This window comes from Triturus cristatus, chromosome 6 (assembly GCF_964204655.1).
Source record: "Triturus cristatus chromosome 6, aTriCri1.1, whole genome shotgun sequence".
Classification (NCBI taxonomy): Eukaryota; Metazoa; Chordata; class Amphibia; order Caudata; family Salamandridae; genus Triturus; species Triturus cristatus.
Genome location: NC_140589.1, coordinates 1,227,883,696 through 1,227,902,817, shown reverse-complemented (window position 1 = coordinate 1,227,902,817; position 19,122 = coordinate 1,227,883,696). Strand labels below are relative to the sequence as shown.

The window sequence follows — 19,122 nt, the reverse complement described above, 5'->3', positions numbered from 1 at the left end:
TCAGATTTTCAATCGGGACAGAGGAGCGATGGATAGGTTGAAGAACAACCTGGTTCTATTAAAAACTGTTTCCTGAGCAGAATGTACTTTGGCGCGACAATGTACCAACCTCCTCCAGCTATTTTTACAGATGTGTATGATTTTTACTCAGCTGGACATTCTGTGTGCTCAGAGAAAAGTTGCAATTCTATTTGCAGATTGAGCTTAAAATAAACACAAAGCATGGAAGTCAAATAAAGCATATGCTTTGTTTTTACATGGACGACTAAGATGCGACTGTGTCCAGAATTTGTTGTCATTGGAATCAAAAAAGCATTTGATCCCAAAAGATCTAAGGTCTGATGGAGCTTCCAGTAAGAAGTGATAGCACAGTTTGCAAAGCTGATCATTCCAAAGGTTCTCAACCAATCGAGTGTGAGCAACGTACCTCGGTGTAAATTGAACCAGTGTTGTGTTCATTGACAATTCCTGGTAAAGCAATGATGTAGGGTGCATTATACCAAGGTGTTTTGCAGTCACAATCCTGTACATCACAAAAACAGCCGTTTGCAAATTCAGAACACCCATTTACAATGTACCAACGCCATTTTAAAAGCTTTCGATCTGCAAAAGGGCTTGTGCACCAATGCTTGCTTTGTTTGTAGCTGGGAGGATTATGTCACATATTATGTTTGTTTTCAAGGCCATGCTTGTTTGATGGGATTTACGAGGGTGTTCTTATCAGTAGAAATGTGTCCTATAATCACCTATATTATACATAAAGCTATGGATCAAAGGTCAAATCCACAGGAATTCCTCAGGGCTACGTTGGAGGATTCTGATTGCTTGCATGCTTAAACCACGTGAAGTCTTTTGTCTCTGAAGATGTAGATATTTGAAATGGGCGCGTTTTCTGAAATGCCAAGTGTTGTCATTATAGGAAACCCAAAAAAGCAGCCATAACTTCTCTTCTTTATGCCACCAGCCAACCAGCATATATGATCCTCAGATACACTGATGCCTACTCGCAAAGATAAAGCTACATGTGTAGATTTACAACTAGTAAATTTACTACTACGTTTTTGAGTAACTTTACTACTTTGGGATATTCCCAAAACCCAACAGTAAAATTGCTAAAAAGTGTAGAATTACATGTGTTTAACGCATGTAACGAGATGCATCCAAATTTACAAGTGTAAAGTGTAAAATGAGCAGTAGTAGGTCCAGCACCATACATGGTCAGTCACTGATACTGCAACACCCTTATATAGAAAATAATGTAGGCAGACACTTAAAATAGAACCCCATAGAAATAATGTTACATTTAATTATTTAAAATATTTAAAAATTGAAATAAATGTAATTTAGAAAGAATTTTTATTTTATTTTATTATACCTTTTTATTTTTATCTCCTAGAGCTCCCTATTATGAACTGCAGGTCAAATTTAAAAGAGTTTTAAACATGAAAAAAGTTGGTTAAACTATTTTTATGTTAAATATTAGTCAAATTAATTTTGCATATTTATTTGAAATGTAGAGCACAATAAAACGTGTGATACCACTAATAAATCCTTTTAAAATGTATTTACTTGAGTTTTATATAGCGCTGGCTAGACCCGGAGGTATCATAGCTCTTTACATGAGGAGAGTTACATAGGTTACAAGTTACATGTTGTTACAGAAGATACATCAGTTGGTTCATGGCGTGAAGAAGGGTAAGGGGGTAATGTAAATGGGTAACGGGGAGGGAGATTAAGCAGAGTAGAGGCATAAGGATAAACAAAGCAGGCGGGGGGAGCAATTCAGGGGAGAGAGGAAAGGAATTGGGGAGGTAGGCAAAGAATGAAGGAGGGAAGAGGTGGTGGAGGGGGTAGGAGACACTGCGTGGAGGTGAGGAAATAACTGTGTCTGACGTCCGGCTGGGTGGGAGACGGTTCCCCGTGGTAAAGGGATCATTCCCAGTCCTCCATTAAGTGTGAATTGCTTGTCTCGGTGGACTCTCTCAGCGGGGTCGCTGCGCCTCCAGGGAAGAGATGCTGGATCCCTCCCCAGCAAGGGGAGAGGAGTACTTTGGTCACGGGCACACTAAGAGGAATGAAGGAGGGAAGAGGTGGGGGTAGAAAACCCAGCGTGAACACAGTGTCTCCGACGTCCGGCAAGGGTAGGAGATGGTTCCCAGTGGTAAGGGGATCTATCCCAGTCCTCCACTATGTGTGACTCCCTTGTCACTGTGGACTTACTCCGGAGGGTCTCTGAGACTCCAGGGCAAAAAAGGCTGGATCCATCCCCAACAAGGGGAGTAGGAGTGCTTTGGACAAGAGCATACTTATGGGAGCCATTTTATGGAGTCAGGCTGGTAGAAAAAGGCACTCACTGTAGAAGGGGAAAAGAGATGCGCTGATTCTAGGAATCTGTAGATCCCGGTGACTCTGAGGCTGAAATTGCCACTGTGGGTACTGATTCTCTGTTAAGCCTCTTTTCAGATGGTACGGCAGGACCCGGATGCAGGGTCATCGTCTCTCTGTGGTGATAAGTCCCTGGCAGGCGCCATTTTGAGGTTACATTGCATTACAATCGGCTTAAAGTTGTCAGGCACCATTCTTTAGTAAGTTTGCCAGGTAGCTGACGTCGGTCTCTGCAGGAAGCGCTGCACATAGGCCACGCGCACTGTATGTGTTAGTAATTATTAAAGGTGATGTACACAATTAATTAAAAGTAAAAGTAATTTAATTATATTTTAATAAAATGTAATGATACAATAATTGCTAAATTAAAAAAAGGTTATTAAATAGGTTAAAAATATGTTTTATTTTTGGATTCTTTTTTTAACATTACATTAAATGTATTTATTTCTATCTATTTTAAATAATTTAATTTGATGAAACATTGTTTTCCATTAACTTGTATTTTTTATTCCTACTTCTATGGGAGGGTGTTGCAGTACCAGTGGTTGGCCATGGTTGGGGCTGGACTTAGTTCAACTCTGTGTTGGAGTACATTTATGACTGTTTTAGGTCTTTTTTGGTTGTAGTAAATGTAGAAATGCAGTTTGTGGATAGGAATGGTCCTATTTTTTTGTGAATGGGTGCACATCCCTCATTAAACCCCTCACTAACACTCCCTTAAAACCCTCCTTACTCCTCCCTTAACCCCTATCCTTTAGTTGTAAAGGTCTGATTTAAGGCTTAGCTGATGGAGTAAAAGTAGACAGGGTGGCAGGGGACTTTTAATCCATGACCCTGCCTTTACTGCACCCAAAAAATTGAGAGAAGCCTTTAACCATGTGGGCAATTCTATACATTTGCAGGATCCACCATCATGGCAAATGCTCTCAATGTTGGAAAAGGTTGATGGAGAACACTGTCAAACATAACGGACGCCCATCAAACACTTCCAACATTTTTACTTTTTCAAAAAAACAGGAGTTTATTTTTGACAAATATAAAAGCTAATAGCCCCCACATCATCGGAGTTTTATCCCACGGTGTGGAGGTCAGTTTACATTTTTACTGCCCCCAGGGGCGGCTGGTGACATTTGAAAGTGGTAGGGCGTAAAATGATTGGCATACTGCACCGCAGCGAGCGAGCGTAGCAAGTGATCCCGAACAACCTAAGTGGGGTTCGGGGGGGGGGAGTTCTACCCCTGAGAAAATTTTGAAAAAATATTTGACAAATGGTGCATTTTCAAGCAAATTTGAGAAAGCAGGAAGGTTAATAAAGCAATTGCGAAAGTGCAGTTATTACATTAATAAAGAGATGTCATATAACATAGGTAGCTGCTTATTCAAGCTTTCTCTCACCCACACCCCATAGACAAGACAGATAAGAGAAAAAGCAGTGTGGTCCTCGACCAGGAAGACACTCATATTTCGTTGGTAAGAAGTCAAAAGATTGGTCAAATTGAAAACCTGAAATGCAATACGCAGTCTAACAATTTGCAAGTACATCTCATCTATGTTCAACAAGCCATGTTTTACCCATGATTGGAATTGTGAATCACCAAATAAACTGAGCCACTACAATCAAAAGCAGAGGGCCTCCTCAAAAAGTATGCCCTTAAGAGAGTTCTCTCATCTCATGTCCTCTCTATATTTTCTCTGGAAGTTGAAAACTCATCACAGTCTATGCACAAACCTGAACCCTTCTGCATATTCCAACACCAGAACTCCTTCTTGGCCATTTAGTTTGGAGCCATTCATTCCAGGAATACAGAAAATACCTTTAAATAGAGTAGAAGGTATTCCAAAACAAGGAGTGCTGAAATGTTGCTTAAGATAAGATGTGCAAACTAAGTACTATGGCCAAGAGCACGTAATGTTCAGTCAACAATAGGATTAGGAAAAACCACCATTCTGAGAGCACCTACAGTCATGATCCTTCACCTGAGACTAGGTGTTCCCAAAGATGTAGTGATATGTTAACAGTTGTACGTAGACTTAAGGCCTTCTAACTGATGTAAAAGGTGAAGGATCTTGACTGTAGGTGCTCTCAGAATGGTTGGTTTTTCCTAAGCCTATTGTTGACTCTTTCTTCCCCTCTCCCTTTGTCCTCTACACTGTCTCTATCTGTGCTTTTTTCCCTCACTTCCATTTGTCTATTTCATCACCTAGAGCTCAGTTCCTTTACTTTTTCTCTCCTGGCATCCTCTTTCTATGCTACTTTTCTTTATTTGTTTCCAACTTTCACTTTCTTTACATATGTGCTTTGTTTACTTTCTCTGTTGCTCTCATTCAAATGATTTCTTTTTCTGTCTTGGATTCTTTCTTGCTCTTTTTCTTTCTTCCCTCCTTTCTTGTCATCACACCTGTCCCATCTCTTTCTCACTACCCTTTCTTTCACTTCACTTTCATCATCCCATCTTTACTATCCTATTTCCCTTACTTCTATTTCCCCCTTCTTTGTTTTTGTTTCCCTCTTCCCTTCTCTTTCTCTTCCTTTTCTTTCACAACTTTCTCTTTCCTTCACCCTTCTTTCCCACCATAGTCCATTTCTTTGCTTACTTCCTTGTGCATTTCTTCCTCTCTACCTCCTTTATTTACACATGTTCTCCCTCCAGTTTATCTGTGACCCCTTCCATCCTCCACCTTATTCCAACCCCACTTCTTCCCTTGTCCCTCTCATCTCCTTTTTGCTCTCCCCTTATGTTGTGTCCTCACCTTCTTCTTTACCTCTAGCTCTCCCCTCTCGCCGTCTCGCTTTGCTTTCCCTCTCTTCAGCAGTTTTAATTTTCCAGGCAGTGCTCTGCGCCGGGTCAATCACAAACATTGTTCTTCCCCATTTAGAGAAGTAATCACACGGGCAGATTCCTTGTTGATAATCTCCGGCTTGCGCATGTGTTGAAATTCAAGGAGGCTGAAGCACAGATAAGGAATTGAATATTGAGAGTTAAAAAAAAAGCCTAAAGTGTCCTATGAAACAGAAAAAATTTGGCCTTAGGCTGGTGGGCCCACCAGAGATTACTTCCAAGTTCCTCTTCTTTCAGAGGAGGTGAATTTTTAAGAGCACAGATGCGTTTTGTTTTCCTGTGAGGCAAAGATGATTAAATCTGATAAATCATCAGAAACAAATCTAAACACAGGCCTTCTAGAATATTCCTAACCAATCTCAAGAGGGCCTTTGTTATTTCTTCATCTGAGGCAAGGTGCAAGGTTTATCTCTTTTTAAGCTCGTTTTTAAATGCCCAACGTAGCTTATTAATACAAGTGGTACACTTTTGTTTACTACGTGCAATAATGGTGAATAGTGCTAATATAAAGCTGACATTTAAATTCCGCTTAGCGCAGAGATGTGGATGATTTAAATGAATAACTCGTGTCAGACTTCACTGCCAAAATCCCAGTCTCACCAGTGCAGCTGACCTTCAATTCGGGGTGCATGGTGAACCGACAGCCCCATGACAGGTGCTATATGCCGCTGCCTGGTCGGACGCCTCTTCATTGGGGTGTACAACTAAACATTTTGGATGTTCGTGGACCCATCCCCTTTGGCTGCTATTTTCCTTCCCCTCATTAACGCATTCCGTTGTTGGGGTAGTGCGTGTTTTGGGGTGCATAAGGAGATTCCAGGTGCGGAGATGCTCCCCTCTTCTGTAGAAACTTGTGTGCCATTGCTTTGCAAAACTTGAGCAAGCCCTTGAGTTGCACGGCACCTGCTGCTTGCAGGAAGAGTCTTGGTAACAACCATGTGGGACTGAAGGTGGCAGAGTAAGGTCTACTTCTATTTCATGGAAATGGTGGCAGCAGTAGTGCAGGTCAGTGCTTTAAATGGGCAGGCACGGAGTCCCTGCACTCTTTATTTTGAATGGGAGAGTGCCTGCACTTCTCTGCACTCCTGCAATGCATTTAATGGGAGAATATAGGCACTTCACATAAGGAAACAGGTACTCTAAAGAGCGAATACCCGGACTTCTATATTCCCTCTTAAAGTACTGGTGCAGACATCTACCGTCTCTGAGGGCTCCCCCATTGAAAGCTCAGCCGCCCTGCTCGGAAGGGCCCCTGATTTATCGGTAGGTATCGTGGTGTAAAGACACACGTATTGTGTGTGTGTTTGAAATAAGCAAACATTTTACCCAAAGTAACTCTTACAGCCATGGCGCTCCTCGGGTCACGCAACTAAAGAGAATAAATACACTAATACAGGCTAATACAGGCTGCTGCCAGACGGGTGGAATGTCAACCAACACAGACGAGCCGCTCTTGAAAAACGATGACAGGTGCCAGGCCCGCTGTGTGCCCATTAGTGACATGCAGGAAGGAAGGAAAGACCATATATTACTCCGAATTATTGCATAGCTGTCAATCTTAAAAGATCAGTTTTTTCTTTAAACACAGAGAAGTGAACCAGTTCTAGGGAGTTCAGACTCCGACACAATGTCATTCATTGTCCTAGGTCCCTCGTGGCGAGTGACTATGTAATGGGTTTTACTCCAGTACATTCATTCATTCATTCATTCATTTAATCTTTATTTCGACATTATTTCAGCCATAAAAGATTACAAATAAAAACAGGCATTTCAGCACATAGGATAAAATTGTCAATTCATATTATACAATAAAATTCCATAAAAACAAGAATAAACAATCACCCCTGGCTACTATTCGCCATTATAAAACATCACTTGGACCACATGGCTATCAGAAACTTCGATAGTGCAAAGACAATATGCCCTGAAGTATCGGTCTTGAGAATTCTCAAAGCAACCGAGCATTTGTCAAAGCCCAGGTTCTTGCATAAAGGTACTAACCAAAACTTCCTGGCTTTACTATAAGCAGGACAAAAAAAGAGTATATGGAGTTCATCCTCTTGGACGGCACAACTTGGGCAAGCTTTGTTCACGGAGGAGGGCCATTTACTTGTAAAGGCCCTTAATGGTAGTGTACCATACCTCCATTGAATATAGAGCTTCCTTGCTGCTACTGGATAGATAACATTCAGGAAGTCCTCAAACACATAAGCAGTCTTATTATTTAAAAATAATTTTGTCATAATGCCAACTCGTGAATCGTGCAGCCATATGTTGCGTTTGTAAACCCTGAAAGACTTAGTAAGGGATTTACCTGAAACCTCCCTACACGCCTGTTCTGGTTCGTACCACATAGCAGGTAAACCCATTTTCTCCAGTTCCTGTTTCACAAATGCAAGCCAAGGAATTTTTGCTGCTTTACTATGGCTCAATACGTCCTTCTATTCAAGCCTGTAATTTAGGAGTTCAGGAGTTATTCAGAGCCTCCGCCAGAACCTGAGAGGTTTTAGGGCTAGCTCATCCTTAATGGGACTTAATCCTAGATCTAACCTTAGTGGTAGGAGGGGTGTACTCTGGGGAAGCGCCAATAACTGTTGCATAAAATTATTCTCCACATTTGGGATTTTGAGCCTGCAGGAGTGCCCCCAGAGTTCCCCCCCATAGAGAGCCACTGCCCTTACTTTGACTTTATAAATCTCAAGCGCAGGACTCACTGGCTTAAATGTTGATGCATTTGACATCTTTAGGATGCCCCCCGATAATTGAGACAATTTGAGTTGGGACTTGACCTGTTGGGGGCCTCACGAGAGATTTTCATTTATCGTGACCCCTAGGTATTGAAAGGTCTGCACCCTCTCCAGTCTAACCGAGCCCAGGATAGGTGTTAGGCAGGTGGATGCCGGGGGATTAAAGATCATAAATTTGGTTTTTTCTACGTTGATTTCTAGACCACGGGAGCGACAAAAATCCATAAACCCGTTCAATACGCGTTGTATCCCCATAGGGGACTTGGAAAGCAGGAGGGTGTCATCGGCAAACATTATCGCCGGCACCCTCCTGCCTGCCAATCTGGGTGTGTCGTTATTGGGAACCGCGTCCAGGTGCGATATTACATCGTTCATATAGAGGCAGAACAGGGTTGGTGCCAAAACACAGCCCTGTCTGGCCCCCCTGCAAACTGGAAACCTGGAAGACAACGCCCCATTTCTCCTGCATCTAACCTGTGCAAAGTTCTGTGCATGCAACCTCATCAATACCCCCAATATTGCATGTGGGACTCCCATGTCCAAAAGCACCGCCCACAGTTTCCCCCTAGGAACCATATCAAACGCGGACCGGAGGTCCACAAACACCATGTAGAGTCTGCCACCCTCTAATGTGACCGTCCTCCAGTATAACAGAATTAAACGGAAGATCTGGTCCATGGTAGATGTGTTCCTCCTAAATCCGGCCTGAAATGGGGTGAGAATCTCGTGCTCGTCCGTCCATCCACTCCTGCAAACGATCTCGAATTAGTCGTGAGAAGATTTTTTGGGGGACGTCGATGAGGCTGATGGGCCTGTAGTTGGCTGGGAGCAGAGGAGAGCCCTTCTTGAAAATTGGGATAATCTCTGCTCCCAGCCAAGTACCCGGCACCTCCATGCCTCCCAGGATTGTATTGTATAGGGTACAGAGGTAGGGAGCCCATATCCTTGGCTGATCCCTAAAAAGGTCACCGGGGAGTTTATCTAAGCCGGGAGCTTTTCCCGTAGCCAATTTCCCTATGGCAATGCAAACCTCCTCGGATGTAAATTCCAGTTCATCATTCTCAGCAACTGGCAGCGTATGTAGCTGTATGCTGTCTTGGCCAGGAGCTGCTGCATATAAGGTCTTAAAATGGAGTTCCCAGACCCCTGCCTCAATATTGGGTTCAATCGCGGATCTGGGCTCATCTGACCCCGTACTGACTATTGCCCAGAATCTACGCGCATCTTTCATGTCTAGGAAAGATTTAGCCATCTTTTCAAGTCCCACTCTTTCTTAGCATGATTCATTGTTTCTTTATATAATAATAAGAGCAGATTTTTGGTTTATCTCTCCCATCTTTTACAGCCCCCATGAGCTCCGTTTTTACCTTCCCGCAAGAAACATTATACCAGGAGGATACAGGCACCCTACTCTTCCTGCAAGGGCTGGGCGGGTTAAAGAATTCCAATAGACAGTCTACCAAATCCTGATGCACGGTCAGCATGTTTCCATGAAAATCTGGTGCCAATGGTTGAACCATTATGTCACTGGCCTTCGTGAGGAAAGGTAAAATTGCACTATATAATTTAGGTAGTGCAACTTGAGAAGCCACCAATTTCCCCCACTTGACCCTACGTCTATTATTGGTGGCTATCAACCCATCTACCATATCTGGGGCAGCTTCATACTCATTAGCCCCTGGGCATGGGAAGTCCATCCTCAGACTCAATGCGTTATGGTCGCTGTCTGCCCTTGATATCACCTCAAAGTCAACAACCTTTGACCATAAGCGTGTCTCCAGCATAATATAATCCAATCGTGATTCTTGATCTCTCTTATTAAAGGTGCACTTTGAGGGGATATCGGAGGGCGTCCAACCATTACAGGCCCTAATTGAGTTGGTTAGTGTTAGGGTCGTGATCTGCATGGCCAGTGGGGACCAGGACCTTACATAGGGAGACTGGCATGGCGGGATTCCCCAATATTCGTCCTCCCCCGTTAGCGCTCCCTCGTTCAGCCCTCGCAAGGGCTCAAAGTGACAGTTTAAGTCACCAGCCACCATGTAGTGTGTATCATTACTGAGGGAGTCAAGAAAAATGGACAGCTCCCCAATGGTACTAGACTCTTTGGCCACACTTGTCGGGCGAGAGTAAACGTTCACGATTGCAAATTTATAAGAGGTTGGCCATATCAGGAGGACACACTGGATGTCAACAGAGTTAGTCGGGATAGACACACCATTACAGCCTAAATGTAGCCCCACCCAGATTGTAAGGCCCCCAGATGGACGCCCCTTCCCTCCCCAGCAGGCAGCGATGTTAAAGACCGCAAAGCCTACTCTGCATTGGTCCTCCCTAGCCCAAGTCTCCTGAAATAAGCATATATCGTTCCTGTCCACAAAAGAGCCCCACTCCGGACAGGCTAATTTATTTGGGAGACCCGCCACGTTCCATGACATAATAAGCATATGCTTCATATTATCAGGATTATGACGTACCGTGACTACAGGAATGTTATCACTCCCCAAGGGGTTTACGGCACCGGTGATTTCTGGTGATAATGATGATTTCTGAACCTGGGGTGTCCACCCTGTATCGAGCATATCACTACTCATACTGCTCCCCTGTGGCGGATGATGAGCTCTTAGTAATGCTAACGCTGAGTGGCTTCCCGATGAAACCTTAATGGCCTCAGTATTATCATCCTGGCTTAAGGTTTTACCTGAAGATTCCAGCCTGGTTGAGTTCAGTCAATCAACCTGATCCAGGCCGCTAAACCTATTATAACAAGGGATAAGGCTCTGGGCTAACAGATTGTGGCCATACCTATCCTTCCCGCCCCTACCCCCTCGCTGGTATGATACAAAACACCAGCCATTATCCAGATTTCTCAAATGTTCGCTGGGGTAAAAAAACGAAAGGGGGCGAGCTACGATTTTTGTACCTGGGCTGGATACACTCCAGTTGCACATGTAATCTGCAGTCTGTGGGTCCCTGAAATTGACCAATATACAATCGCCAGTTGAAATTTTTGGGGTACGACCCACCCATCCCACCCTTCGAACCATTGATATTTCACTTGTAATGTATGGGGCGAGTGGCCTATACATATTGAGCCAGTGGGTGGTTTTATTTTTCAAGGAACTGTATGTCTCAACATTCGAAGCACTTATTTCAGGGACCCCAGTTAGAATAGCCAAGTATGGGCTCACCTCTGGTGGTAGATCCATTCTAGGCCTATTTCTAGGTTCCTCTATCGTGCCCCCATCCATCGGTACCCGCCCATCGTGTCTAGCCATATCAGTATAGACCACTCCTGCACTATTGGGGACTAAATGCTGATCTGCCCTGGGTCCCACTCCTGGTTTGATTTGCAGTAGATTTGGGGCTGTGACAGCACCCCCCCGAGATACAACACAATTACCATCTATTAGATAAGTTGCAGAAATATCTGGTTTGTCATGCATCTCATCCCCTTCAGTTACACTAATTAAACCTCGATCGCCCCGATCTGGTGCTTTATTAACAATACTATTTAAGATACCCAATGTACCATGCTCAAACTTAGAGAGTTGACTCTCAATACGAGCAAGTCTCTCTTCCAGCGGACGAAGTGAAACACAGAATTGCAGAAATTTTCAAACATAAAGAATCCTCCCCTGGTGATGATACATCCGTAGTTGCAGCCGGACCCTGCGCAATGCCTTCCCCAGGACTTTCTCGTTGTAGGGGTAAATCAGGCATGGCACCTGGCAAGGCATATGCCCCGGAACCCTCGTCATCCTTGGAGCCAGTTAACTGTGCGTTGATACTGCGGCATTTAGATGGTTTAGGTGGTTTAGATGGTTTAGCTTTCCTGGCACCTGCAATGGGGTACATCTTTTTCGATATCACACCCGTGCCCTTTCCCCGGAGCTGGCGAGTATTAGGTCTCTCCGTAGTCTTGGACGGCGTAGAATCACCCAACGTCACAGGGGACCCCTGCTGACTCAAATGACCATGAGGGGAAGACTCATCCGAATGCTGTGCTAAAGATTGGTTATACACAGACATTTCAGGGTTATCAGTGTTCAAGCCCTTAGTGGCCTTTGGTGTGCGAGCATTTGCATAATGGCCCATTGAAGACCTTTTGGCCATAGCAAGATCCTGAGAAACTCTACGCTCCATCAAAACAATGCCCTGGTCAATCACGGAGTTAGCTCTCAGTATGAAATTGTCCAGGGTACCCGTTAGATTACCATTAGGGGCTTTGTTGTTGCACTCCTTCCCATACATGATTCAAAAAACAAACACACAAAAAAAGAAAAAAAAAAGAATTTCTAAAAAGAGTTCTGAATCGGTAACGACACAGTACTTACAGGACGTTTTTGGAGAAGGATCAATTTTCCAAGATGGTGAAAGAGAGGTGGCCCGGTCCAATCTTCTCCGGGCTCAAATGGGTTACAAGAGACCCGGGCCGACCCGGGCCGTGCAGCGGTGGGCCTTCACAATTAGGTACGTACGGGCAGAGGGCGGGAAGAGGTACACAGCTGCACAAAGTTACAAAGTTACAGGGCTGCTGGTCCTCGCAGTCCCGTCCCAACACTCCCCCCGTAGTACGTAGTACAAAGTCCGGAGCAACTTCAAACAAAAATGAAATGAGGATTCAAAGGCACCAGAGAACAGAGGCCAGAAGTAGCTCCGGCAGACGTAACCAACCGCCCAAGTAGCGGTATCCGTCAGTGGCTGAGCCTCTCACCTCTCACCGGCTCTCCAATGTGGGGGAAGAAAGTGAATAGCGCTCCTACGCGCGGATATGGCCAAAATAGCGGCTCAGATGGCCTCTGAAGTAGGAGTCTCACGAAGGCTCTTCCGAGGAAACGGGCAATGTAGTTGCGGTACACACGCGCCGTTATCCGGCGTCCTGAGAACGAGCAACGGCCCGGAGTCCTCTCACTTGATGACACGCCCCCGATTTCCTCGTGACAGGATGATGTTCCCTACATTCATTCAATCTCTTCTTCGCCCGGACATTCTCACACTTGCTCAATAACACATTCACTCTTTTCTTCCAGATTCTGTCGCTCACTCTTTTTGTCTTTCTTCCGGATCTAGTGATCAAGTGTCCAGACCCTGAGCTCCGCTGCCATACGCCCTCGGAGTTTGTTTTTTTCTCGTGACTGACTGCCTCTCGGGACCCAGGGTTAACCAATGCCGAAGACGTGTAAGGTGACCCAGTCTGTTAAAGGAGTGTATATCGGCAACGAAGCCAGAGGAGGGTTATGTCATTAAATACTGTTAGACTTTGTAGCCCTAAATGGGGCAGTTGGACCAAGAGTCTGGTAGAAAGCGTTTTCCCTTGCAATAGCGACCGAGTAGCCTCGCTGCCAAACACTATATCGGGCCCTAAGTATTCCACTTTTCAGCCACTTTGTCTTGCTCCTCCCATATTTACTACTAAAATATAAATGTACTTGTGTGGAGAATCTGCAGTCGAAGTTGGAGATCTTTGCACAGAAAGAAATAGGGCAGGCGAAGGCATAGACCTTTGCACATTGTTTGTGAATAGCACTTTGTCATAGGTTTGTTCTACTATTGTAGTATTATTACCAGTACTACAAAGTGTTGTTTGTGAATAGGCCCCATCTATAAGTCCAAGGTCCCTTTACCCAACCATGCTTATCATGACATCCTCATTTGGGGAGGGTTTGGACATGATGATCTCGCCATGTGTGATTAAGCACATTATTAATGGAGCAGCTGTTTGCAAAATGTTTTCTGAGCAAGCACTTAATTTCACCAAAATGCCAGGCATTGCATGAATGACACACAACAACTTTTGACACTCACTGACATCACGGGGTGGACTTCTTCTCCCTCGTGCAGCCCTGTCAATAGTCTCCTATTTGGAGTTGATTGGTTCCAGGAAGGGCAGGGGCTGGAAATGATAAAGTAAGCATGGCTTTCTGTTTCTGCCACTGCCTTTATGAATCTTGGAGGGAGCAGTAGCCATGGCAGTGCCAGGGCTACTAAAGGGTAAGCCAGTGGTGTAACAAATGATATCCCTGGTGAGCCCTCAGGCTCACTGACGTTCAGGCATCTGAGATTAAATTTAAACTCTGCATGTCCCCAGAAACAAACTTTACATGGATATCTCTACAGTGGGCCTGACAGTGAATTGTTTTTCTTTTCTTTCCAGGGAAGTGAAAGTGAAAACAGGAGATTGGTTCTTTGAACAACGGGCAAAGAAATTTCCAAGTGCAGGTATTTAATTTGTTTATATAATTAGATATAGTGCATTGTGCTATATCATCAGTGTCTTGTAATACACTCGATGAAGTGGATGATGGGATAAAGAAAGGACAAATTAGAAGTAGTTCCTCTGGGTAGTATTGTGGCCCTTACAAATAGTTCTGAGCTAATTGTATGGGTGACACCCCAAGGCACTAATAATGCTCCCATAATAGGAAAACTTGATATGTAGCACTCATGAAAGTTAATGTAGGTATTTACTTTATTTATTTATGTATTCATTCAGCTATTAAGGGTGTTTATGCAGTGCGGATATGACTGAAAGCTGACAGAATGCTTTACAAGGTAGCAAATCTGTATAGTTATTATAAAAACAATTGCTTAGAAGTGTAGAGCATCTCAAGGTGATATTAACAATCATAGGTTCTGTAGCAACATAGAGACAACATCATTAGACAAATAGAAAAAATAATAAAGTAGTGTTCTTCTTCTTTCTTTATTTCGGTTTTGGTTTAAACCATAAAAGATACACAATGATTAACCACATTTCATATTAAAAGAATACATTTAAATGCATTTAAGCCAAAAGGTTTCACTTTAGTCCATTTTCAAGAACGGGTGAAGCTCATTATAAAAAACAAAAAACTGATCATCTGATATACCAATTTAAAATATATAAATATATGTAAATACATTAAAAGCTAGGCATAGTTAAATGTCTAAAAGTATTTGAGGGGTGCATAAAACAATTAACCCTATGGCAGCCAAGCACTTTGGGTAACTATCTATACTTCCTATGAGTACAGTTTCCCAGAAGGGATCTGTTCGAACAAAGTGTAAGTGCTTTTAAGATGCCATAGGATACAAATTACTATATGTTCATTCCTTGAGTACAGCTTCCAAGTTGATATTTCATCACAAATGTGCAAATGCCTATAGTGCAATAAAACAAAATATATATATAATCCTTGTAGGCTGTCAGTATTGTAAAGTGCAAGTGCATTACTATATAAAAGCATAAATTCAGATACACATATGCATGAATCATTTAAAACTTCAGGCCTACTTTTTCACTTATTATGCCAACATTAAACAGATACCTACTAACACTAAAAACTATTTTTTGAGATGTGTCGATTTTCAGTATTCTTTCTGCCTCCAAGCAAGACCTAGTGCCTATATTTCTACATATGGGTTTAATCCATTTCTTCCTAGGTTTGGCATAAACAGGGAAAAATAATAATATATGTAGGTCATCTTCTGAAGTGTCAGATTGGCATAGTGTACAGTGCTCACTATTCTTCTCCCCTTGTTTACAGACCCATTTCGATGTATTCGAGCTGGATTGTAAAACTCCATATCGAAATTTCAAGTATAGTGATTTTGCTAACTGCGGCTGCACTTCGTCCAAAAATTGCTCAAAGCTCGCTATTGGTTTCATTAGTAGAAATTGGGTTGTTAGTATGCCAGTTGCGGAATTATGGGACACACTATTTTGAATGTACGATCAAAAGGTGGACTTTAATAGTTTCTTAGAAGCCAGTGTCAAGTGTGATGGTTCTTCGCAGAAGACCTTCAACCCCAATTTACAGAACCAATGGAAAAAAAGCTTAATCCACTGGAGGCTCATACTTTGATCGAACTTTAGAATTTCTTTTAGGCCATCTTTGTAATGTGCAAGTTCTATTGTGGACCACAATTGCACCCAAAGCAATAGTGGTCTCAGTATGGCTTGATGGTCTATACATTTAATATTTAGGTCCATAACAATAGGGATTAAAGGTGTACGCACTGGAAGGCATAATAGCTCTCTAAAAAACTTATTTTCCCCTACCACAAAAGTATTCTTACTTGAGGGTCCCCATAATTCCGCCCCATACAGGGTTGCTGATTGTACCCTATACTTGTAGACCTCAAGGGCGGGAGACACAGCTCTAGAAGTACTACTCCCATGTTTTTTTACTATCGGTAGGGAGTTTTGGAGCAAGACAGTCTTGCTTTTCTCCAATTGCGGTTTCCAGGTAATTTTAGCGTATAAAGTTATACCTAAATAATTAAAATTGTGCACATATTCTAACTTTTCGTTTTTGACCATTAAATTCTTTTTAAAAGATCTATGTGGGTTGATTGCCATATATTTGGTTTTGCTGGAATTCATTTCTAGGCCCTTAATATTGCAGTATGCACAAAGGGTGTCTAATAAACATTTTGGCCCTTTGGAGTTTGAGATATTAAGATAGTATCGTCTGCGAATAAAAGTGCTGGTACTGGCCCCCCTCCTAACTACGGTAAGTCATGTGCGCTACCCATTAAATACTCTGGAATATCATTAACATACAATGAAAATAGGTTAGGGGGCAGCACACATCCTTGCCTTACACCTCTTTTTACTGGTATTGCCTCGGTAAGTTCGCCCCTCGGACCCTATCTGACTTTTGCATTGTTGTCCTCATGCAACCTTATTATTTGCATGAGTAGTTCACCTGGTACCCCTTGATCTTTTAATGATTTCCATAGTATATTTCGGGGGATGAGGTCAAATGCGGCCTTCAGGTCGACAAAGGCAATATACAGGTGGCCTTTTTTTAAAATTGTATATTTCTAGCTCATGCAAAGTAATCTGAAAACCTGGTCGCTTTTACTGGTTCTGTTTCTGAATCCAGCCTGACATTTTGAAAGAATGCAGTTATCCTCAATCCAGTCATTTAATTTTGGTAAAATTTGCCTAGCAAAACGTTTTTGTGAAATGTCAATTAGACTGATCGGTCGGTAATTTGAAGGGTCATGACGATTACCTTTTTTAAAAATAGTAGTGATTTCTGCCCCTTTCCATGATTTGGGGATCGGTGCACCCGCTGCTATTGAATTACAGAGAAGGTTAATGTAAGGGCCCCAAACAGTTTCGTCATGTCTCAGTAAGTCTCCTGGTATCTTGTCGGGGCCTGGCGCTTTCCCCGGTTTTACTGCATCAATTGCTGCCAGTGTATCTTCCAAATTAAAGTGCAGACAAGCTGTACTGCTGGTTATCTGCTATTTCAATTATAGATACAGAATAAAGACGGGAAAAGTCATTGACCCATGTATTAGCATTTAAAAAAGGTCTTTGCTACGTCTTCCTGTTTTATTACCTTTTGCTATTGTTAGAAATGGGATTTTTGGCAGGCTAGGGCGTTGACCAAAGCCAGGCAAAAACCGTCACTCTAGTCAGGATAAGGGAGTTAAACGTCTAAAATAACCCCTGCTCACCCCCTAGGTAGATTGGCACAAGCAGCCAGGCTTATCTTAGAGGCAGTGAGTAAAGCATTTGCACATAACCAACAGTAATACAATACGCACTACAAAAGGACACCACACCAGTTTAGAAAATTATCCAATATTTTTATATAATTAAAACTAGACCAAAAACGATAAAAATCTACAATACTCTACTTAAACGTTCACAGTTCAAAAATACGCTGATTACGAAGAGTTCCTTGTGTGGATAGCTCCGTCTGGGCGACCCTTTGCATCGTGAACAGCAAATCCAACAGTTCCGGCTGGTCGCGGGGTCGCGGGCCAGCTACGGTGTCGGGAAGACCCGCAAACCGTACCTGTGAGAAATGCAGGACGTTGAGGCCCTTGAAGTCACTCAGGTTGCAGATCGAGCTCCTCTCTGATGGAATCAGGAGTGCTGGCGCTGGCAGGCGTCGGGTGCTGCGGTGCGAAGTGCAGCGGTGCAGCGTGCGGTGCTCCCAGGTAGCGGTGCGAGCAGCGGCTCGGTGACGGCGTTAGATGGCATCGTCGGTGAAACCAGGGTCACGGTGCGAGATGAGGGCGGTGCTCACCACGGTGCTAGCAGGTCACGGAGCAAGCAGCGGCGGCAGCGTTGATGAAGCGCTGTCGTCGGCTGACGAACTGGAGTGGATGGCGCCGGCGTCGGTAAGCCAAGGCTGCGGTGCAGGATGAGGGCGATGCGCTGTGTGACTTAAGAGCAGTGCCCTCGAACCACGATGCAAGCATCGGCGTCGATTTTGGCGGGAAGTGGCGGCGTCGGGAAGGCTAAGGCGTCCTCGTGAAACAAGGCAGTGCGGAGTGCGGTGCCCACAGTTCGTGGAGCAAGCAGCAGCTCGGTTGCGGCGTCAAAGTGCGTCATCAGTGAGACCAGGGTTGCGGTGTGGCATTGCGGCGGTGCCCTCAGCGTTGCCAAAGCTTCGGCATGAAGCGAGGCGGTGCGGAGCCCACAGGTCGCAGTGCAAGCAGCGGCTGGGTGGCGGCATCAACAGGCGTCGTCGGTGAGACCATGGTTTCGGTGCAGCATTGCCTTCAGGTCACGGAGTCGGCAGCGGTGTCGTAGACGTCATCGAGTTGGTGTTGTTCGGGATGCAGCACAAAACATACAGTCCCTAGTGCTGCGGGTCGAAGAACTTGAAGTCTTTGCTGTTCCTGAGACTTCGTGAACAGGGGGCAAGCTCTACCTCAAGCCCTTGGACAGACTCACAATTAGGTTGCTGAAAGTCCACTCCAGGCCTTTCACTGCCCAAGACAGAAGGAGCCACTTCAGGTCAGCCCTGCAAAGCACCCAGCAAAGCAGACGTTCCTTTTCGCAGCTTCTCCGGCTCTTCTTCTTGGCAGTCTTCTTGTTCCAGATGAGTTCTAAAGTTCAGCGGTCTGGGCCCCAGTATTTGCATCCAAAAATCCTTTGATTTTTCAGGCAGAGGGTGCCTGTGCCCAGCCAGAACCAGTTCTGCCTTCTCTGGTGTGAATTCCTGGCAGGAGGTGGACGGCATTGTCAGAGGCAGACCAGGCCCTTTGAGGTGCAAGGACATCTCCTCCCCCGTCCCCCATCACAGCCCAGGTCTATTCAGCCCTTTCCTGACCTCCCTAGACTATCTGGTGCCCCTCCGGCCCCCCAGCCTTCTGTCATCCAATTCCCAGACAGGCAATCCACATTCCAGCAGAGG

At 44.2% G+C, this 19,122-nt stretch overlaps 1 protein-coding gene across 1 annotated transcript in view; it reads left to right on the top strand.

The window, feature by feature from the left end:
* The window catches only part of SYTL3 (synaptotagmin like 3), a 523,043-nt gene that overhangs the window by 86,964 nt on the left and 416,957 nt on the right, over positions 1–19,122 (top strand). The window contains exon 4 of the mRNA XM_085612149.1: positions 14,130–14,194. Within this exon, the coding sequence (XP_085468275.1) occupies positions 14,130–14,194 (65 nt within the window). The remainder of the gene's footprint in view (positions 1–14,129; positions 14,195–19,122) is intronic.